Here is a 22,524-nt window from a genome sequence, read left to right on the forward strand (position 1 = left end):
ATATGTTGCCACAAATGTTCATCTCATTTAAAACAGTCGAGTAACGTTTAAAAATATTACATTTTACGCATAAATATTACATTTTACGGGGTGGAGGGACATGTCCCACCCAATATCAGAAACCAAAGTTCAAAAGAGGACAAGTTGTTGGTGCAAGTCTTTGTGATGCATCAAGAGCCACGGTATCCAGGGTAATGTCAGCATAGCACCAAGAAGGACCAACCACATCCAACAGGATTAACTGTGGACGCTGTAAGAGGAAGCTGTCTGAAAGGGATGTTAAGTATGTGAAAGGGATATTAAAAAAAAACATAAAACCACGGCTGATCAAATCACGGCAGAATTCAATGTGCACCTCAACTCTTCTGTTTCCACCAGAACTGTCCGTCACCACAATAAATTATTGTGCTCTAAAACCAGGTGTTTCAGTTTCATTGTCCAACCTCTCTAACTTATTAGGGTTTACAGTGTAACATGTTTAGGTTGTAACTAAAGTCACCTTTAGTTGGATTTAACTAATAATAAACAGAAACAGCACAGAAAAAACCCTCTAATTCTGCAAATGTTGTTCACTATACACAATGACATACCCGCTGCTACACCTTTGTATGAAAACAGGTTTAATTTATTTGAGTTTATCCTAATTTTGGGGTTTACAGTGTAGACGCTGATATAATGAAGCGAATGTTTAGTGGACGGCGTACGCTGACAGCGGCACCATCTGTCTGAGCCGTATCTATAAGGACAGTGCCATGTGTTTCACCATCTCTCTCAGGCACTCATCTCTCTTACACACACTCACACACTCTTACACACTCATGTGGATATCACACACTGTCCGAACTGTCACTCCGTCTGATTGCAGCAGTGATTTGACTGACACTGAAACCATTATCTGAGTGTGAAGGCTGGAAGACTGTGTGACAGAGCGACCCTTTCAGCCTGGGAAATAATCGCTACGCCGCTTTTATATAATGCAGAATACAGATTTATAATATATAATATATCACTCCTAATGGATTTGTAGTGTTCTGTCATCTACCTGACACAGAGAAGCTGCAGAACGAAGAAAATGAAAAGGAATAAATGACAAAGTCAAAACCCAGAGAGAGACAATACCATTCTCACTCATTAAAACAGGGACTGTAGTGGTATTCCCCACCGCAGTGTGTTTGCGTGTGTTTGCGTGTGTGTGTGTGTGTGTGTGTGTGTGTGCCGCATGGGAACTGGTTTGATGAGTCATCCCCTGAATGTTTATTGGCTTTAGGGGGCTGCCTGGAATTGGCACAGCCTTACTGCGCCACCAAGTGGCCAAGAAAGGAAGTACACCACATTCAGGTACTGAAAAAAAAATTAAAAAGCTGTATAGGGCACGTTTTTTGTTACTAGTAAATTACATGTATAAGTGTGCACACAAAATAACTTAATAAAATACATATATTATTAAGCATAGTGTCTTTTTTTTACATTGACCTAATTGCAAAAATAAAGATATGTAATTAAAAACATTAATAAAAACTACTTAACCCCTTCAGACCCTGCGTCCATTACAATGGACATAATTTATAGTTAATACATGTGTTATTAAAACAATACGTTTAATTTGAAAGGGTTACAACATGCAAATGGCACCCATTTAGTGGAATGGACCATAGACAGATTAAGCTCGTTAATCATTTTAAAAGTGCTATTATTGATTGAATATTTAAGAAATTTATGAAAAGTTTATTAAAACTTTGAAAAAGTACAAATGCAATAAAAAAAAAGAAAAACACACACACTGATCACTGTGGCTGGATGTCTCTGATGGGCAGCATGGGTAATACGCTCCTGGCGCCGAATGCTGACAGCGTGTCCGTGGCGTGGAGGCCGAACTGCCGGAGGTGAAACTGCAGGGCGAGTTTCCGGGTCATGACCCTCAGAGCCATGAAGGAGGTGGACACCTCACCCAGCAGAAAGACCAGATACAGAGCGTGCACCGCCCGCTCCAGAGGCAGGATCAGCAGACCTTCATCACTGAGGAAGAAGAGCAGGATCGGCAGCTGGAAGAGGAAGGAGATCAGCCAGAAACCAGCCAGCTCTGGCACCTGGAAAATACCAAAAAAAAAAGAAGATAGACTGAAACTGAGATAGACTTAGACTGGGATAGACTAGGACTGAGAGAGACTGAAACTGAGATAGACAAGGACTGAGAGAGACTGAAACTGAGATAGACTAGGACTGAGAGAGACTGAAACTGAGATAGACTAGGACTGAGATATACTGAGATTGATATAGACTAGGACTGAGGGAGACTGAAACTGAGATAGATTTAGACTGGGATAGACTAGGACTGAGAGAGAGACTGAGATTGAGAGAGACTAGGACTGAGAGAGACTGAGATTAAGATAAACTAGGACTGAGAGAGAGTGAGGCTAAAATAGACTAGGAATGAAAAGACTGACACAAAGGAACTAAGATAGACTAGGACAGAAACAGACTGAGACTAAGATAGAATAGGACTGAGAGAGACAGGGATACATTAAAACTGAGACTGAGACAAACTAAGATTAACACTGAGATAGACTAGGACTCAGACAGACTGAGACTGAGATAAACTAGGACTTAGATAAACTGAAGCAGACTGAGAGAGACTAAGATTGAGATAGATTGAGTGCTGAGATAGACAAGGACTGAGATAGACTGAGACTGAGACAGACTGAGATAGGCAGACTGAGATGGAGAATGAGACAGACTGAAACAGAGGAAGACTAAAATTAAGAAAGACTGTCCACGAGACAGACTGGAACTGAGGAAGACTGATTTAGTCTAAGACAGACTAAATTAGACTAAGACCGAGCCTGCAGTAACTGATAGAGACTAAGACTGCAACTGGGATTCATTAAAACTGAGACTGAGACAAACTAAGACTGAGACTGAGATAGACTAGGATTGACACAGACTAGGTCTAAGACAGACTGAGACTAAAATAAGATAGGTCTGAGACAGACTGAGACTGAGATGGACTAGGACTGAGACATACTGAGACTGAGGCAGACTGAGGCTAAGATAGACTAGGACTGAGAAAGACTGAGACAGACTAAAACTGAGACAGGAAGACTGGGAAGGAAAATGATTTGGACTGAAACTGAGACTGAGACAGACTGATACAAAGACTGAGGACACAAATTGAAACTGATGATAAAAATGACAAAGGCAAGGTCAGATTTGGACTAAGATAGACAAAGACTAAGACTGCAGGGACTGAAAAGACTGAGACCTGCAACCAACAGAGATACATTAAAACTGCAGCTGAAACCAACTAAGATTAAAGCTCTATCTGGATGGGATTAGTTTCTCAGAGGGGCATCTTTGAAAAATATTTCACACTTCTACTCAGTGATAAAACTCTCACATCCGGACTTCAATTGAAAAAACAGGAGAACCAGTGAGTTTTTTTTTGCTTTCTCTGTCACATGACATCTTGTTCAGTAGCTCCTCCATTTCCAGTCACTGTTGTGTTTTTAACGTGGATCTCCGTGGAAACGCACGTCCAAAGAGTAATTATGATGTGCGGCAGTGCACCAATGGGTATTTTATTAAACGAGAGGTGTGGAGATGTGAATCCAGACGAGACTAAAATTACCAGAGGACCACGAACGGAGTTCAGGAAAAAACAGTAGATAATTCAGCCTGTAATTTTCTCAGAGGACACACACATGGTTGTTCCGGACAGGAATAAAATCACAGAAGACCCCGTAAAAGAAAAATGACTCCAGGACCCCCTGAGAAACTAATCCCATTTGGATAGAGCTTCAGACTGAGATAGACTGGGACTGAAAGAGACTGAGATATACTCTCAGTCTCTTTCAGTCCCAAAAAAACTGGTTCTGTAACTGAGATTAAGACTGAGACTGAGAAAGACTGAAACTAAGACAGACTGAAAAAGACTGATACAGTCTGAGGCTTTGACAGACTGGGACTCTGGACATCACCGGAGATCAAACAACTTTTGATGAACAAACATAAAAAACACACACAAACACAAACACACATTTTCATCTAAAAGCTCTTTCCTATGTTACCTTTTCTTTCAGGTTCCCAACATAACCCAGGTAGACACGGATCACCTCAAATAAGCTAATTAGCACCATTCCCATCACCATCAGACACTGGTAGTATCCGGGCAGCATGGGGAACTGAGGAGAAAAAACAGGAAAAAATATACTCAGCACCAACACAATTACTGCTAATACTCATTATTTCATTGTTTTATATCACTGTTGATTAAACTTTGTAATGTGGAAAGACTATGCTGCTCCAAACCTCTTTTCTTTTATTCAACATATAATACTTTTATGTGCTGCGTTCCATTTTTGGGCTGGAAATTACGTCAAATCCAATTTTTCTACATTCCAGTTATAAAGCTATCGTTGTTAGCACAGCCCAAGTTAGCCTTGCTAGTAATATTGTTAAATAGTATTACACAGTACTGTGTGTGTAACTGAGTGTTAATAAGATTAGATATGAAGTAGAAATGACTTTTTGAGTAAGAATTCCAACCTGAGTTTTCCAGTTAAAATCTCCTACTTACAACAAAGAAAATTCTAACTTTTCAGTTCAAATACAACACATATTTTGCTAGTTTTTTTTATTGGTGGAGCAATTTATAAAACAAGCATTCATAATGCTAATATGCAGTGGTACTAGATCAACTGACTGGTCCCACCTTTAGATCCAGCATGACGATCTCAGAGATCCACCAGAACGGGAAGTAGAACATGTTAAAGTAGAGGAGCATCTGCAGAGGCAGGTGAGAAGATACTTCCCCACAAACTGGAAAGAAGAAGAACCTGTACAGGTGAATCTTAGATCATAAAACATCTACAGTTTACCAGAGACCCTATTATTTTACTATTACTTTTAAAAAACAGACATGCACTACACACTACACACCCCATAGCTGCACAACTGCTATACTCGCACTGTTATACACACTTTAACTCCCCATAAACTGTGAACTTTAAGAACTTTATGCACTCATTCACTTTGTGGAGCTATGTATTATAGCTTAGTTTTGGGAGTTGATCCACGCCCTCACTCCTCCCATTTCCTTCCCTATTTAAACCGTCACTTCCTCTCTACCTGCTCGTTGAACAATTTCACACTCACCTCCTCCCCATCTTCCTCCTTCTTTAATTTTATTCTTTTTCCTCTTCTATTGTTTCTCTTCATGTGAGGTGGGGCTTTCGGCTTCACGCTTTACAGCGAAGCTGCCCCAAACTCCACCCCAAATACAGTGAGTTCGCTCCCCCTCTTTTCTTTTTCTCTGCCCAGTCAAGGGCATGGGTCAATACCAGCAAAACCAGCCTTAAGCTATTATACCATATTTGCACTACCGTTTATACGGGTTCTGTTTATATTTGTACTGTTATTCCATCTTAATCACCTCCCATCACTATTGCACTATTGTCTTCTGTCTCACGTATGTCCATTTTTATCCTTGCTGCATTGTACATATAGTGTCTCCCATTCTTTTATATTATATATCTTATTTATACTGCTCATCACTATTGCACTATTGTAATGAGCTCAGTCTTATTGCCGTTTAACATGAGGAAGTTTTGCTTCATGCAGTTTTTAATCTCTAATAGACATTTTTCTATTTGTGCAATGGGGTGATCATTAACAGAACTGGTACTGAGGTAGATCTGGGTATCATCCGCATAACAATGAAAATGTATGTGATGAAAACAAGAGGTCCAAGGACTGATCCTTGTGGGACCCCTTGTGTAATCACGGAGGTGGAGGAGGTATGGCCACAGAGTGTGATTAACTTTTTTAGTTTTCTGTCTGTTGCTAGTGCAGCAGCCACAACAAGCCAAAAAATCAAGTGTTTTTGTGCATTATTGAGACAAATGTTACAAACAGCTCATGTTGTTTTTCATGTTATCAGATCAGTAAAACATGGTGCTCAAATGACAATTAGACTTTCAGTTTGAAGTACAGTACAGGCCAAAAGTTTGGACGCACCTTCTCTTTTTCAATGTGTTTTCTTTATTATTTTCATGACTCTTTACATTGTAGATTCTCACTGAAGGCATCAAAACTATGAATGAACACATGTGGAGTTTTATGTACTTAACAAAAAAAAATGAGCTGAACCTCCACAGTCACCGGACCTGAACCCAATCCAGATGAGCTTTGGGTTTGGGGTGAGCTGGACCACAGAGTGAAGAAGGCAAAGGGCAAACAAGTACTAATAAACACCTCTGGGAACTCCTTCCTTCAAGACTGTTGGAAAACATTTCATTTCAGGTGGCCACCTTTTGAAGCTCATTAAGAGAATGATGCCAAGAGTGTGCAAAGCAGTAATCAGAGCAAAGGGAGGCTATTTTGAAGAAACTAGAATATATAAAATATATATAAAACTCTACATGTGTTCATTCATAGTTTTGATGCCTTCAGTGAGAATCTACAATGTTAATAGTCATGAAAATAAAGAAAACGCATTGAAAAAAAAGGTGCGTCCATACTTTTGGCCTGTACTGTATTTTGGTCTGTCTTTATTCAAAATTTTGATAGATTGAGATTTTCTTCAGAAATTAACCAAATGTATTGACTTTTACTTTTTTAGATCCTTCATAATGTAGTGGAGAAATATAATTCCTACTTATTTCTAGTGCATTCACAATCACAGCTAAGAACTACACTGAGTGCTACAGCTAGCCACAGGTAGCAGTTACCCAGCATTACTCAGGCTTGATCCTCCTCACCTTCATCCTCGACACTGTGCTCCCTCAGGTCACCACTGTCCCTCGTCCTGTTATTAATAAACACTGAGCTGCTAGCGTGAGCTAGCCCCACTCTCAGGTTCTGGGGAATGGGGGTGTAAAACACAGGCATTTTCAGCCTAGCCCGTACGCGCTAACACGGCTACGCTCAGCTTGCTCCGCGTCGGCCTAGAGATTAGCAGCAGGAGGACGGGCTCTAACCAGATTAAATCTGAGGAGGCAGCCCGTCTGACAGCGGATTAGCGCTAGCCTCGCATCTGCCTCCACTCCTCCACGCCAGCGCCTGGATCCTAATTAAATACGTCAAATATGACGAGTACTTAACAATTAGCCGAGCGGCTCCTAGACGCCGGTTATCGCACACTTTGTTTGGAGACAAAACTCTCTCAATTAGACTTGTCATTAGATCCGACAGAGTCAGCGGCTTGTTAAGAATTTCTCATTATCCTCGGGGTGCCGAGACGCCGCCGCTTTCCGGAGACGGCAGTCACTTCATTTACTCTGGAGGAAAAAAGCTCAGACAGTTCTGTTCCACTTTAAAAGCCAAAGATAGGAGGAAATGGGAAGATTCTGCACCTCATTATAGTGTAAGATAATGAATATCAAAGAGTTCGGACCTCTGATGAAGTGTTAAAGTGGAATTACATTGGAAAAACTGGGCCTGCATGGTTGTTGGAGGAGCCTGTTTTAGAAAAAAAAAAAAAAAACTGCCTACCAGTTCAACCAGGGTGGATTTTTTATTTTCTACATTGTACAATTATGGGACACATATGGAATAAACATGATGAACTGAGATGGTGATTTGAGGAAAAGCAGCAACCAATTGTTCAGCACCTCCAGGAACTCCTTCCTTCAAGACGCTGAGAAAACTATTCCAGGTGACTCTCCCTCATGAAGAGACACTGAGATTAAAATCTCACCAAGAGTCTGCAGATCTGCCCTCAAATATAAATGTGATACTTAGAAGAATCTAAAGTAAACTAAATAAAACATATTCTGGTTTGTTTAACACTTTACTTTTACTAAATATATCAGCATGTGTTCCTGTATAGCTTTAATATAGCCTTCAATTTTAAATGTATGATGTTAAAAACATTAAAAACGAAGAAAACACATTGCATGAAGAGAGGATTGTCTGAACTTTTGACTATTACTGTATGTGGTTGTAGTGTGTAATTGTTGATAAGATGCTATTGATAATTGTTGATTAGAGCAATAATAATTCATCATTCTTATCGTTTTATATTAACTACCGGATGAACCATGGTGAATTTTCATATGTGGTTGTAGTTTGAAATTTTTGATAAAATGACAGTTATGAGAGATAATTGACAAAAAATAAATGAATCAAATAAAACTAAGGGAATTAGCCTTTTTAACATTCAAAAGAAATGAGCAATTTGAAATTCTTCACCTAAATATAGAAAAGGATATCAATGGATATCAAAGGTTTCTGATCTTGATGAGTGTTAAAGTGGAATTATGGCAGTTTTCTAAAATACTAATTGATAAAAATAACCATTCAATAAAACTTTTCAAACAAATTTCACCATAATTGGTGGAATGTGAAATGTGCTGTTCTAGAGAAACATCCAGACAGGGAGAGAACCGATCGTCCAGAACCGGTCTGATACTGTCTTTGAGTCTTTGGTAAACTCAAACTTGTTTTTTTTTTCTCTGACCTCACATTGCATTTGTGTTTTAAGAGGAAATCTCTGTATTTTATGTTTTTTTTTTTAATTAGCACACATGAATTCATGTAAGAACTATGATTCCTTCCCAAAACTGGACCTGATTGGTTGTTGGAGGAGCCTGTTCAAAAGCTGTCTACCAGATGATCCATGGTAGAGTTGGCTTGTATGTGGTTATAGTTTGTATTTGATGATAACATGATATAGAGGGATAATTTACAAAAAATTAATGCATACATAAATAAAATGCCTTGTTATGTCTCACTAGTGGGGGAAACAAGGAAAATTCTGTTCAGCAGTATAATAAAAGATTATAGGCCTTATTTTTTGTTTATTTATGGCTGAGCTATTCGTAACTACTTAAAAAGTATTTCAGTGTAAATTTATTTTTATTTATTTTCATTATTTATGTTATTTTCTGCCCTAGCAGTTTACCATTTAAGCTTACTGGATTTTGTACCATTTCAGGTTATTCACTGGAATTGAGGAGCTTAAACTGCAAAAAATCCAATTATTTCCTCAATCATTTATTGTACAGTTATTCACATGCTGAGAGTGTTAACTACACCAAGCCGTCAGAGTCTCGGCCCAGAGCCTGACCCGGTTTGAAGGTCTTGGGGTCCTGGGCGTCATTATTTGCTGGGTGCAGCAGATTCAGCAGTCAGCCAGCAGAGGTCACAGTTCGTCTCGTGGAGCCTTCAGAGGGAAGTTCTGGAATTCCTCAGGGACTTCCTCGCCTTTCTTTGACCTCTTATAGAAGCCCAGAGAGTCTAGGAGATTACTGATCTCATCTGCCTTCATCTTCTTCACTGGAACTGTCTGAGAACAAGGAGAAACAAAGGCCTTCTTGTCAGAGAGCTTCTGAGGTGGTGAGGTTGAGAGGTTTCGCTTTCCCCAAAGGAAACTGCAGAACTCAGCAGTAGCGCGAATTCCACATTCTGAAAGTCTTTGGTTTATTGTTAAATCCTGAAAGAACTGTGGATTATTTTATTGTTTCCATGCTTCCTGCTAAACCAAACAGCATGGACAGCTCTAGCTGGTCACCGTAGTTGGTTCAGCTGGTTGACCAGCTTCAACTTGGCAATTTGGATATTCAAGTTTATAGTACAGATAACTTATTAGCAGAGTTACATTCACTTGTTCCAGTTATTTAGTTTAGCTTTGTGTGGGGACACATTTTGGCTCAGTTTTTTGACAATAAGTTATTATGCATAAATGCAACTCATCCATGCAACAAATGGTAACTTGCTTTTATTGCCTCTGCATAGCGTAGTAGCCGGCACCAGGAGTGATGGCGCTCAAAGCTAAAGCTGACATTATCGGATGTAAATGGTGTTTTTTTTAATAATTAATAATAATTTTAATAATAGCATCTTGTGCACTTTTTCTTAAGTTATTTATGCCTCGTTTTAAATGTCAGGGCTCTCCGGATTCTAGCAAGGAAGTGTGGAGCTACTTTGAGTTGAATAACGGTGGAAAAAATCGGGGTATTTATCGGGGTAAATTATGCCCCATATCACCCAATCTGATGGGTGTTTGGACAAACTGTTAAAATTTCTGGATCTCTGAACGCTGTGGGAGAACGGAGGTGTGCTATTAATCGAAGATAAGCACTTTTTATCATGTTTTACTGCAACAAAAGTCCATTTTACACCAGAGTTCTCCTTTAAAGTGAACAACGATACCAAAGACATGCACTGTAGATCGCTAAAATATGACCTCAAAACTGGCCAGTCAACCATTGCATAAAACATAACAGGATACACAAAAGAAACGGTACCACTTAATAATAAGACTACCTTTATAAAGGGTTTATAAATGGTTTACAATTAGTTTATTAATGGTTACTAATTAGGTTGCCTTAAAAATCATTAATAATCAGTTATATCACATACATAGAAAGGGCAACAATGACCTGTTGTTTGCCAAATAGTGAACCCACAGCCATCTATATTGTTTCCCTTTCTACATACACTGTATGTGTTATAACTGATTATTAATGATTTTTAAGGCATTTACAACCTAATTAGTAACCATTAATAAACTAATTGTAAACCATTTATAAACCCTTTATAAAGGTAGTCTTATTTTAAAGTGGTACCAAAGAAACTAGCCTTGGGGGGATGACTACACACTGATGGTGAGTAAAGAGAAGAGAGAGACACACTTACTATGCAAATAAATTGTTGATCGAGCCAGTAGGAAAGGTGTGAAATAGGTGTGACTTAAATGACTGACAGCTCATAAACTCTAAAACAATAATAATAATTTGAACAGTTAAGACAAATGAACAAAGTAAGTTATCGTAACTTATTGCTTAATTATATTTTAGAGTGTCCAGAGTGTTTAGAGTGACCAGCAAGACCAAGCAGGACAAACGGCATGACCAAAATCATTGCAACGTGTATTATGCTGGTCAAAAGATGGTTACCCAGTTAGCCAACCACAATGTAACCCTACAATTAGTTTGAACTCAAATTGATCAGGTCTGTTTTATGTTAAATTGGATAATTCCAAACATTACTTAACTATTTTAAGTTAGGTGAACATTTGTGGCCACATACTGTACATTTTATCTGAGATCTTTGAGTTGAATCAACTTATAATAACTGAGTTTAGTCTGTCACCATTGGCAGCTTCTTTTCTATTGGCTTCTGGCACAATCTATTTGCATATTGTGTGTGTCCCCCAGTTTCTGATACTCACTGTCAGTGTGTAGTCATTCTCCCTAGGCTACCTTAGGTTAAAATGTAGTTCATGTACCATGACTAACTACCTGTCCTTGTAACGTCTGGTGCTGTAGGCGCTTCTTTCTGTTCTTCTCACACTCGGCTCTAAAGGAGGTTTGCAGCCTAACAACTACACAACCCAGAACGCACCACACGCTGACATCACGCACACACCTACGCATGTGACACCTCACCTGCGTATTCTGTCATGGTGGGGTACAGAATACAGACAATTGCAGATGTAAATAAATAGTTTAATAAAGGTGAAAGGCAAAACCATTAACAGGAGACAGTCCAGGGTTGATACACAGAGAAGCCAGTATCAGAGATAATCCAACAATCGGAAAACGTTAAACAGTCCAGGTCAGTACACGATGATCCACAGTAGAGGCAAAGGCAAAAATTGGTGTAGAGAAAACAAAAGGCAAGGTCAAACACGAGAAAACAATAACAGAAAATAACGCTTTGTTAAGTGGTAGAAACCAGGCAATAAATCCTGAAATACTCTGGAGTAATCAGTACTCTGGGCTTCCTGGAGGAAGCAGGTGAGGTGTCACGTGCGTAGGTGTGTGCGTGATGTCAGCGTGTGGCGCATTCTGGGTAGTGTAGTTTTTAGGCTGCAAACCTCCTTTAGGGCCGAGTGAGAGAAGAACAGAAGCTCAAACAGCACCAGACGTGACAGTCCTCCACGTTATAGGCTGTAAGAACAAGCATCATTTTCTGAGCAGCTTACCCTGTTCACTCTATTCTTTCTCCATCTAATTTCTATAAAAACTTAACCTAAATTAATTTTCTAGCTTTTACATATTTAGTCAAATTAATTTATCTTATCTATCTATATTTATCTTTATTAATTAATCTAAGCCAGATTTAATAAGATCTTTATTCCTAAAATAAAAAGTAATACAATCTTACACTAACACAATGCTTAATAAAACAAAAAATTAGAGAAGAAAATATGTTTTATTGCATTCAAATGAGATCATTTCACTTGCTAAGATTATTAGCAAGTATAAGATTGTAAGATGTGCAGTGCATACTTAGCTAAAAAAAAAAAACATTAAAGTGACTTTAAAATAAACGAGTAAGGAAATTCGTACCATCACCACCTCCTCCTTGTCGTTGTAGAAGATCAGGCGGGGTTTCTTGTCTTCTCCTGAATCGTACTCTAGATTATGACTTTAATAGAGAAGTTAAAGCAAACAGATACAGGATTTCATACAGTATGTAAAGAATTCTAATCTCTGAATGCGACACTGCAGATTAAATGCTGTTTATAATGAGATTTAATGACTTTTACCACTGTATTTTAGCATTCAGCTATCAATATACAGATACATAGTCAAGATAGCAATGAATGTCTGATTAACTGGTGACATCTGTCTAGGTTATATTCTACCAAGTCATGGGCATCACTTAATTATCTCATTATCTACACCTTCCGAAATCATGGCCATGGATTAATTATCTTGTTCCCATGCCTTGGTAAATTATGGCCATAACTAAATTATTTCCCTCCCATCGTGAATCATCAGAATCATCTAATTCTCACAATTTAATGATCTCTTCCTCATACCTTACAAAGGCATGGCCCCATCTGAATTATCTCATTCTCACAATTTAATAATCTCATTCCCACACATTACACAGTCATAAAACCACCTAAAATATCTCATTCCTACAACTTAATGATCTCATCTTCATACCTTACAAAGTCATGGCCCCAACTGAATCATCTCACCCTCAGAACTTAATTATCTCTTCCTCATACAGTATGAAGTCATGGCCCAAACCAAATGATCTCATTCTCACAACTGAATTATCTCATTCTCACTATTTAATAATCTAATTTCCATACCTTGCAAAGCCATGACCCTAACTGAATTATCTTATCATCACATCTAAATGATCTCATCCTCACAATTTAGTAATCTCATTCCCACACTTTACAAAGTCACGACCCCAACTGAATTATCTCATTCTCACAACTTAATGATCTCATTCCCGCACTTTACAAAGTCATGGCCGCAACATTCTTAATTCTTACAATGGTGTCTCAGCCAATCAGATTTTATAACCAAAACTACCGTTATCTATAAGGATGAATTAAATCCCACTTCCTGTAATGATCTATAGATCACAGTAGACCACCACTGGTTCTGTAAACCTGATATCTGACCTTCCTAACTCCAGAGCTGTGCTCCTGAACCCCAGCACAGTTTTTACACAGTTCCAGCAGATATTTCTATTCTAATTCATGCTAATAAGAGGATACTACAGAGCCCAGCGCTCCATCAGGAAGGTGTAGAGCTCAGGCATCTTCTTTATAGATCATCCCACCAAACTCGGAGCCTGCAGAGCATATAATACATGTATTATATATATATATATATATATATATATATATATATATATATATATATATATATATATATATATATATATATAATCCATCAGTACAGAGATAAAGAAGATGGGAGAAATGGAAGGAGAGGTAAGGATGGTATTTTAACAAAAAAATACTAGCAGCTTTAACACAAAAACTAAAAGTTTAGAAATTGCATTAAAGTTTTAAATTAAATTAAACTGGATTTACTGTTTGCTCACAATTTTGATTATCTCCTAGAACATGTTTTAATTCAGCAATTCAAGTTTAAAATACAGATCACTTCTTTATTTTTCACCTAATTAGCTTGTACCCATGCCTCACTTAGTCATTCACAAATTATTTATCCTGTTCCCATGCCTTAATTATCTCATGCCCACACCTTACTAAGTCATGAACACAACTAGATTATCCAATTTATTTTAATTATCTTATTACACCTTATTACTAAGCCATGGTCACAACTTACTACCTTATTATCACAACTTAACTACCTTATTCTCATAAATTAATTATTTAATTATCACAACTTAACCACCTTATGCTCACAATTTAATTATTTTATTATCACAACCTAACTACCTTATTCTCACAATTTAATTATTTTATTATCACAACTTAATTACCTTTTTCTCACAACTTAATTACCTCATTATCACAACTTAACTATCTCATTCTCATAACTTAATTACCTCATTATCACAACTTAACTACCTTATGCTCACAATTTAATTATTTTATTATCACAACTTAACTACCTTATGCTCACAATTTAGTTATTTCATTATCACAACTTAACTACCTTTTTCTCATTATCAGAACTTAATTACCTTGCTCTCATGACTTAACTACCTAATTATCACAACTAAACTACCTTTGTCTCACAACTTAATTACCTCATTATCACAACTTAATTATCTTATGCTCACAAACTAAATACTTCATTATCACAACTTAACTATCTTATTCTCACAACTTAATTTTCTCATTCCTGCACCTTACTAAATCATGTGCATGACCTGATCATTTAATTTCAGTGCCTCACTAATTCATGGTCATAACTTAATTAACTTGTTCCCATGTCTTGGTGAGTCTTGACCATGATTTAATGGTCTTCTTCATATCTTACTATGTCATGGCCACAACTTAAAGATCTCATTATTATGACTAACAGACTTTGGTTGGATGGTTTTTTGATTTTGTTTCCCACATCTTAAGTCAAAGCTATAATTTATTTATCTTGTGCCCATAACTTACTGCTGAGGCCAGGGCACACTTTTTCTTAGGAAGAGGCTACCTATTTATTATATTACATCAGAATTGCATGATAAATGGACAAAGAGAAATGCTTTAAAAATATATTTTTATATTGACATCCATCATTTTTTTTTTAATCTGTCCTGCAATTTTACGTAATTAAAATATTCGACAGTCACAATAATCTAACTCTTCTGCTGCTCAGGTTATTCAGTAACACTTTACAAAAACAGTGCATTTATTAACAGTACTTATGACAAAATGCCTTAAAGAATTTTTAGTCGACACTAGTTATTATTATTATTATTATTTTATGTATAAATTCATTATTATTATCCACGTTTTAAAATGTCACAGGTTAATAATGATTAATAATGTTTTATAAAGAGTGTCACTTAATTAATTAAGTAATAAATCCTGTATCAGGAACTCACCAGCAGTTTTCCTCTGGCTATAATGAGTTTTTCCGGGCCGGCTGGGGTCCGGCTGGTGTTCTGAGCGGCGCTGAAGGTCAGGAGCAGCAGCAGTAGGAGCTTCATGCTGTGATCCTGCGGTAATGGATCTGTGTGAGGGGCTTTAGGGGGAAATACAGGTGGGCTGATAAACCCTGATGGGCGGGCATGTGGCGATCAGCGATTGGTCGGCTCTGTGCTCTCTTAGATCTTCTACATGGAGGAGTTCCTAAATGTTCCTGAAGGTTCCTGAAGCTTCCTGAATAATTTATTCCACATAACACCGAGCCTGTCAGCCTTGATGTGTTGTGTTGAGAAGTTTCTTGGGTAACACTTCCTATGAACCCTGTATTGATAATGCATAATAAAAGCATTCATAATGCATTATATGACATGCATAATACCTTATAATATAGCTCATAAGTACATTATAAACTGCAAGTATAAGGGTTTATAAAGAAAGGGCTTATAATGCCTCAAAATATCTGTAATATCTACACAAGGTGCGTTGCAATACTCATTGCTATCTTACACTCTGTCCTGTCAACAGTCTATTTTCATGCCCTGTGTCCACATGGTTAAAATAGCATCAGAGTTTAGGAATAAATCTACACTGATGATATGAGGTGTGGTGGTCTGGAAATGAGGTGAGTTCTGGTAAATTTCTGTCTTGTTTCTATCTTGGTTGCAGAAAATACAGATGCGGCACAGATTGATTAAAACCCTGACAACAGTCATCAGTCAGCCATCCAGCTTTTCAGCTCAACAAAAAACAATAAAATAACATTGCTGTTCCCCTAAATGAGCTGTTGGTGTATCTTCACAGTGTGAACACTCAGGTCAGTATCTGTCTCTGCTGAGATGCACAAAAGCAAAGAGCTGCACTGTTAAGATATGAACACGCCAAAGTCAGAGCTCACCCAACTCTTAAAGGGAATGATGAGCAACTGGCACGCTGACATTACGCCCAAAATTTACCACACTCATCAGTGTGATCTGCAATTGGCCAGTGTGCTATAGATCACTAAAATAAGGCCCCAAGCCTCTCAGCCATGATATATTTTAAATGTCTTGTGTTGTACCTCTTTAAATGAAACTTTTAATAAAAGTCAGTGTAAAAACATTACTTTAGATAATTTTAGAACATTTTCATTGGTCGATTCGGCATAAAATTGGGACACAATCTTAAAAAAACCCTACCAAATTCAGATTTTGTCAAATGTTAATCAATACAACACAAATAGAGACTTAAGGTTTTTGCTTTAATATAATAAAAGTTTATCCTGCTTTTGTTGGAGTACCTGTCTCTACTGTCCTGGGAAAACGTTCTACTCAATTTTGTTGAGAGCATTGTTGTGAGGATTTGATTGCTCTCAGCATTAGGAGCATTAGATAGAGTTATGAAGCCAGGATGTTGGGTGATCACCACCCCAACCCCATTCAGTACAGTACCAGTACCTCCTCTCATTCAGTGTGTTTTCGTTCATTTTAGGAATTTTTTTTACATTGTGTATTTCTCACTGAAGACAATTTAATATTAAATATGTGCACATGCAGAATTAAGTAAATGTTCTCAAACTTATGAACCAATAGTTTGGAGACCTTTTGAGCCTCCAGCACATTCACACTTTACACATTAACCCCAGTGCTGTGTGTACTGAACTGTGGGAAACCCTGATAAAGCTTCAGGTGTTCACACTCTAAAAAACAGTGGTACGATATGAGTACTTTTTTGTACTTAAAGGTACACTCTTCATAATTGTACCCTCAAAGGTACTATATTGGTCTTTACAGGGTCAGATTTGTTCTCTCTGAAGTACAAAGTCATTCCTTACAGCAATAAGTACAAATTTGTACCATTTAACCAACCGAAAGGTACATTCAGTATTCTGTATCACTGCACTAATAAACAATATATATTTTAATTGCACATTTTTCATTTGAAAGCCAGACAATTTTGGATCATCAAGTTTTTGAGCCATGTTCAGTTGATGATAATGTTTATAATCTTAATAATCTTTCCTGGCACAAAAATATCGGTAGTGTCACGAATGACCCAGGCAGGGAGACGAGGAGGCGGACACAGGTGCAGGTAAGGGCAATATAAATAAATTTATTAAATAAATAACAAAGAAAGACAAAGAAACAAGTAAACATGTAACAAAGATAATAAACCAAAATACTAACAAACAAGGAACTAAAACAAGACAGGATTAACTAAACTGGGCAAGGGAAATATATACAATGGAATAAACTAATAAACTTCAAGCAGGGGTATATACAAGGAACTAGGGAACCCGTAAGTAAACAAGAAACTAGAAACATTAAACAAGATATAAACGAGAAACACGGGACTAAGGCTTAGGAGACAAGAAAACACTGAGAGAGACTATTAAACGGAGAGAAAGACAAAACGACATGGGAAGGTGCAAAGACCGACAGAGACAAAGTGGCACAGGGGATCTATATAAGGAAACAAGAAACACTCTAGAATTGGAAACACCTGGGGAAGGGGCGGAGCTACAAATGAGACACAGGTGGAAATCTACTAAGACGGGAGACACAGGGGAGCACAGGTCACGTGGGGAAGACACACAGAGACACGAGACAGGGCTAAGACCTGACAGGTAGAAAAAAGGACTTTCACTGAAAGGTAAAAATACCTCAATATAAGGTACAGCCCCAGCGACAAGTTTTGTACTCTTTTAAGTACAAATCTGTACTTACTTTTCTTAGTGTTCAGGATCTATGTTTGACTTCCAAGAGTTATCTGGAGAAGAATATCACAGCCCTGTTAGAGTAATAATCCATCTCTTGTAAAAGAAAGTGTCATGATATTAATCAACACCTGCTTTGGTAAATTGGTAAATGTGGTAAATCAGGTGAGCTGCTGATGGAACTGAACATATTATACACATGCTGGCTGAGGAGCATCCAGGAGAAATCTGGAATCTGTACACTTTGTTCTTCAGCTTCAGGCTCATAGGATACAACATCCTTATAGTTAAAAACAAGAAATTGTTACATTTTACTGCATGTATGTTTATTTGCATATATTCAAATCATATGTGGTGCTTTCTTCAGGTAAAAACTGAGATGATTGGATTAGTGTCATTTGCTTTGGTGCCTAAAACTTTTGCGCAGTACTGTATATTTTAGCACAACATAAAAGCATTAAATTGTGTTTTTGAGTGTTTTTTTTTTTCGTACAACTTCTGCAAACTTAAGTAGAATTAAGTATGTGTTTTTTTTTTAAACATACTTTTAATTACAATTGAAGTATATTGTAAATGTACTACTTTTTGCGTATGGATGCACATATTGTGTACACCTTAATGATAGTGTGCTTTAAGCAGTATTTAATGCCACTATATATATATATATATATATATATATATTTTGTTTCTATTAACACATACAATTTAAAGCATATTGCTTAAGAAAATACATTTTATGAAAGTAAAGAGAAACTATATTTAATGTATTTGTATATTTTCATAAAGTATTGTCACATCCTGGTCTCGTCTCGTGTCTCTGTGTGTCTTCCACACGTGACCTGTGCTCCCCTGTGTCTCCCGTCTCAGTACTTTTCCACCATGTGTTTCTCATTTGTTGCTCCGCCCCTTCCCCAAGTGTTTCTAATTATAGTGTTTCCTGTTTCTTTAAATAGCCCTCCTCTGCCACTTTGTCTCCGTCGGTCTTTGCACTAACCCCTGTTGTTTGTCTCTCCGTGTCTCTTTGTGATTTCAGCCTTAGCCCTAGCCCTAGTTCCTTGTTTACATCTTCTTGTTTCTTGTTCCCTTTAGTTCCCTGCTTAGTTTATTTATCCCTGTCTAGTTTAGCCTCTTGTTAGTTTTCCTTGTATATATCCCTGCCTTGTTTAGTATTGTATTTATTCAGTCCCTCGTTTGTTTCTTTGTTTATTTTACTCCCAGTTTATTTTGCTATTTATTATCTCTTGTTGGTTTAGTTTATGTTCTCTGGTTTCTCTCGTTTGTTTTGGTTTTTGGTTATTTGTTTATCTAGTTTAATTTATTTAGTTCACTCCCTTGATCCTTGTATATATCTCCCTGTTTTATGTTTAAGTGTTTACTTGTTTCTCGTTTCCTGGTTTATTTATATTTATTTATTAAATTATTCATTTCTCACCCTACCTGCACTTGTGTCCGCCTCCTCGTCTCCCTGCCTGGGTCATCCGTGACAAGTATATTAAATTGAAAATGAACTTTTAGTATTCTTTACCTAATTTGAACATACTTTTAATGCTGTTAAGTTTACTTCCTTTTCACAAAGGATATTCTACTACTCAACTAAGTATAGAAAAAAAATACTTAAAGAAATGAAGGTCAGTTAATTTAAAACATTTAAAGAACTTTAAAAGTATCTTCATATGCAGTCACCACAAAGACTTTATGATGAAATGATGAAACTGGCACTCATCAGGAGCGCCCCAAGAACTGAAGAGCAAGAGTTTCCTCTGTTGAACAGGATAAGTTCATCAGAGTTACCAGCCTCAGAAAGTTAACAGCTCCCCAGATAAGAGTATTTTGTTTAGTTTAACACTTTTAAGTTACTACATTATTCTTTATACAATGTTTTAATGTTATAAAAAAAGAGAAAAAGAAAAATATTGAATAAGAAGGTGTGTCCAAAAACAGGCCATGCACTTACAGCAGCTCACAGACAGAGGGCGATGAGACACTGCTCTACTGGATATTCTGGATTTCCTGTTCAGAGCAGGAAGCTGTGAGGAGGATTTCCAAAAGTCCTGAGACAGACAGTTTAGTTTTCAGTGAAAATAAACCGCTGTCCAAAGGAATGCTGCAGCGAAACCATCTCACTGCATCATTATCATCATCTACCACACATGCATGTGAGCTCATCAGACCACATGACCTTCTTCCATCGCTCCAGACTCCAAAAGTCCAATCTTTACGCTCCCTATAGAGCAAACTGAAGCTGTGTTTTTTTTATTTTCTTAAAGCTACACAGCTGTTTAGTCCTGATCCCTTGAGTTCCCTTCACATTGTTCCTGCGGGAAAGCTCTTACTTTCACTATTAAACATCATAGCCTAGTGAAAAAAAGTAGATTAAAGTATACTAAGCATTATTATAAAGCTATAGTGCACTAAAGTGTTCTTGTAGCCACATTATTATTAATCAGTATATTTAAAGAGTGATAAAATATGGAACAACTTGTTTTGTACTTATTATACTTTAATTACAGTATAAAAATAGTACAACAGTCTTACTTAAAGTGTGCTAAGTGTACTTAACTGTACTAAAGTAAAACTAAAGTAAAACAGTTGTTTTTAACATACTTTGCTAAAAATGTATAAAAGTATATTTGGAAATAAATATTTGAGCAGTATATTGAATTATATTAAATTAAAAGTTTACTTCATAGCAGTATATTTTTTAAAAATACACTATATTGTACTTTTTAAAAAGTATGATCAAAGTTTACTTTCAAACATTTGATGAAAGCACAATATTAATGTACTTTTAATATATTTTAGGTAAGTACATAAACCTGTTAGTATATTTACAGCATACTTTGACATTTGTCAATATGTTTTAAGTACAATTAAGTATATATTTTTCTTTTCACCAGGGTATCCAGGGTTCTAGTGCTGTTTTTTTTTTTTTGTAAAAAGAGTTTATTTCAGGTCATTTTGAAGTATTTCTATTGGTCAGTTTATCAAGAAATTTTGGCACAGTGTAAGGGACAGTTTGTCTGTTCAAATTATGTATTAATCTAAAAATTGACAAAAACAGAGATACTTGTTTTTCTTTGGACAGCGACATGTTTCTTGTGTTTCTTGAAAAAAAAAAGAGTTTAAAAACCATTATGATAACACTTTCTATGAATGTCATCTTTATTAGACTCTATAACTACATTCATAATATATTATAACACATTCATGAGGCACTATAAACATGGCTATAAATATTTATAAAAATACATAACCCACTATAGCCATGTTTATTAAGCATTATGACTTAACTTGTGATCATAATACATTATAAGCTGTGCTTATGATATACATGTTAAAATAGTTTATATCTATCGTTAAAAATCTAGTCCCGCAATGAAAGTCTGTCACTTTACTTAGAGCCCACAAAGACCTGTTATAATACATTACAATTGACTATAACTAACATTATATTCAAGACAAGTATAATAATAATTCATGAGTGGTTAAAAATATATTTATAGGATTATTTAGGGTGTGTTTATAAGTTGGAAGCTGTTTTAGTCATGATACAAGTCTACAAGCTGAGACTGAGTTTCTTGGTATTGACGCATAACATGTTATAAACACAGCTATTAATGCATTATAATCACAGTTCATGATGCATAATAAACATGGCTATGATTAATTATAGAGTTTTATAAATATGTATAGCTATGTTTAAAATGCCTTATGAATGCATTATAATGTGTTATGAATATGTTTTTAGACTCTTATAGAGATGACATTCATAGAAAGTGTTACCACGATTATTTTAAGTAATTGTATTATATTAAAAGTTATTATATAAGCTTATGATAATCATGATACAGTATTATGTATGCCATATAATGCATTATAAAGACAGAATTCATAGGAAGTGTTGCTGAAACATTGTTGCATTTGGAACTGCAGAGTCTTTGAAGTTTCTTGTATCTGTTTTAAGATCAAACAGAACCTTTATCAGGCTCATCCGGCCTCTCTTTTTCCTTCAGCATCATTATATTATAACACACACACACACACACACACACACAAAGACACACACACACACACACACACACACACACACACACACACACACACACACACACACACACACACACACACACTCTCTCTCATCATCTGTTCTCCTGCATACAAAACGAGCGGAAGCCGTTTCCTCCAGACTCTTTCTTCTCTTTCTCTCTTTTTTTCTTCTGCTCCTACTCACTCCCACACTCAGCGTTTAGGTTGGGTGTCCCACTGTTCCCAACAAGCGCTGCCTGTTTCATCCTCACACACACACACACACACACACACACACACACACTGTAAACCCATACGTTGTTTGAGCTCAAATGTTTTAAGTCTGTTTTACATAAAATTGTATATTTCTATACAAAACTCATCTATTTTGAGTTAGTTGAACATTTGTGGGCACATATACTGTACTATTCAAACTGAGATCTTTGAGTTGAACCAACTTATAATAACTGAGTTTAATCTGTTACCATTAACA

General features: G+C 36.7%; 2 protein-coding genes across 2 annotated transcripts; both read right to left on the minus strand.

Annotated features, from left to right (window-relative positions):
- Positions 1-1,252: 1,252 nt before the first annotated feature.
- Positions 1,253-6,944, minus strand: zgc:112294 (transmembrane protein 17A). Its single transcript, XM_022668444.2, has 4 exons — positions 6,756-6,944; positions 4,709-4,815; positions 4,065-4,178; positions 1,253-2,087 (listed from the first exon to the last, which is right to left on the minus strand). Exons 1-4 carry the CDS (start codon positions 6,883-6,885, stop codon positions 1,785-1,787), a joined length of 654 nt encoding a protein of 217 aa, XP_022524165.1. The 5' UTR covers positions 6,886-6,944; the 3' UTR covers positions 1,253-1,784.
- A 2,031-nt stretch (positions 6,945-8,975) lies between these two features.
- selenoe (selenoprotein e) lies at positions 8,976-15,398 on the minus strand. The gene is made up of 4 exons (XM_015608299.3): positions 15,271-15,398; positions 13,469-13,545; positions 12,294-12,372; positions 8,976-9,283 (listed from the first exon to the last, which is right to left on the minus strand). The coding sequence occupies exons 1-4, from the start codon at positions 15,373-15,375 to the stop codon at positions 9,140-9,142; spliced, it is 405 nt and encodes a 134-aa protein (XP_015463785.2). The 5' UTR covers positions 15,376-15,398; the 3' UTR covers positions 8,976-9,139.
- Between the last annotated feature and the right edge of the window lie 7,126 nt (positions 15,399-22,524).

This window comes from Astyanax mexicanus, chromosome 22 (assembly GCF_023375975.1).
Source record: "Astyanax mexicanus isolate ESR-SI-001 chromosome 22, AstMex3_surface, whole genome shotgun sequence".
Taxonomy (NCBI): domain Eukaryota; kingdom Metazoa; phylum Chordata; class Actinopteri; order Characiformes; family Acestrorhamphidae; genus Astyanax; species Astyanax mexicanus.

Bases quoted from the DNA above. Each gene is read 5' to 3' on its own strand.
- zgc:112294 (XM_022668444.2), bottom strand. From the start codon at position 6,885: ATGCCTGTGTTTTACACCCCCATTCCCCAGAACCTGAGAGTGGGGCTA. The intron at 4,179-4,708 runs GTGGGACCAGTC...TTTTCTCCTCAG, and splicing joins TCGTCATGCTGGATCTAAAG to TTCCCCATGCTGCCCGGATA. The intron at 2,088-4,064 runs GTAACATAGGAA...GGTATTTTCCAG, and splicing joins TTGGGAACCTGAAAGAAAAG to GTGCCAGAGCTGGCTGGTTT.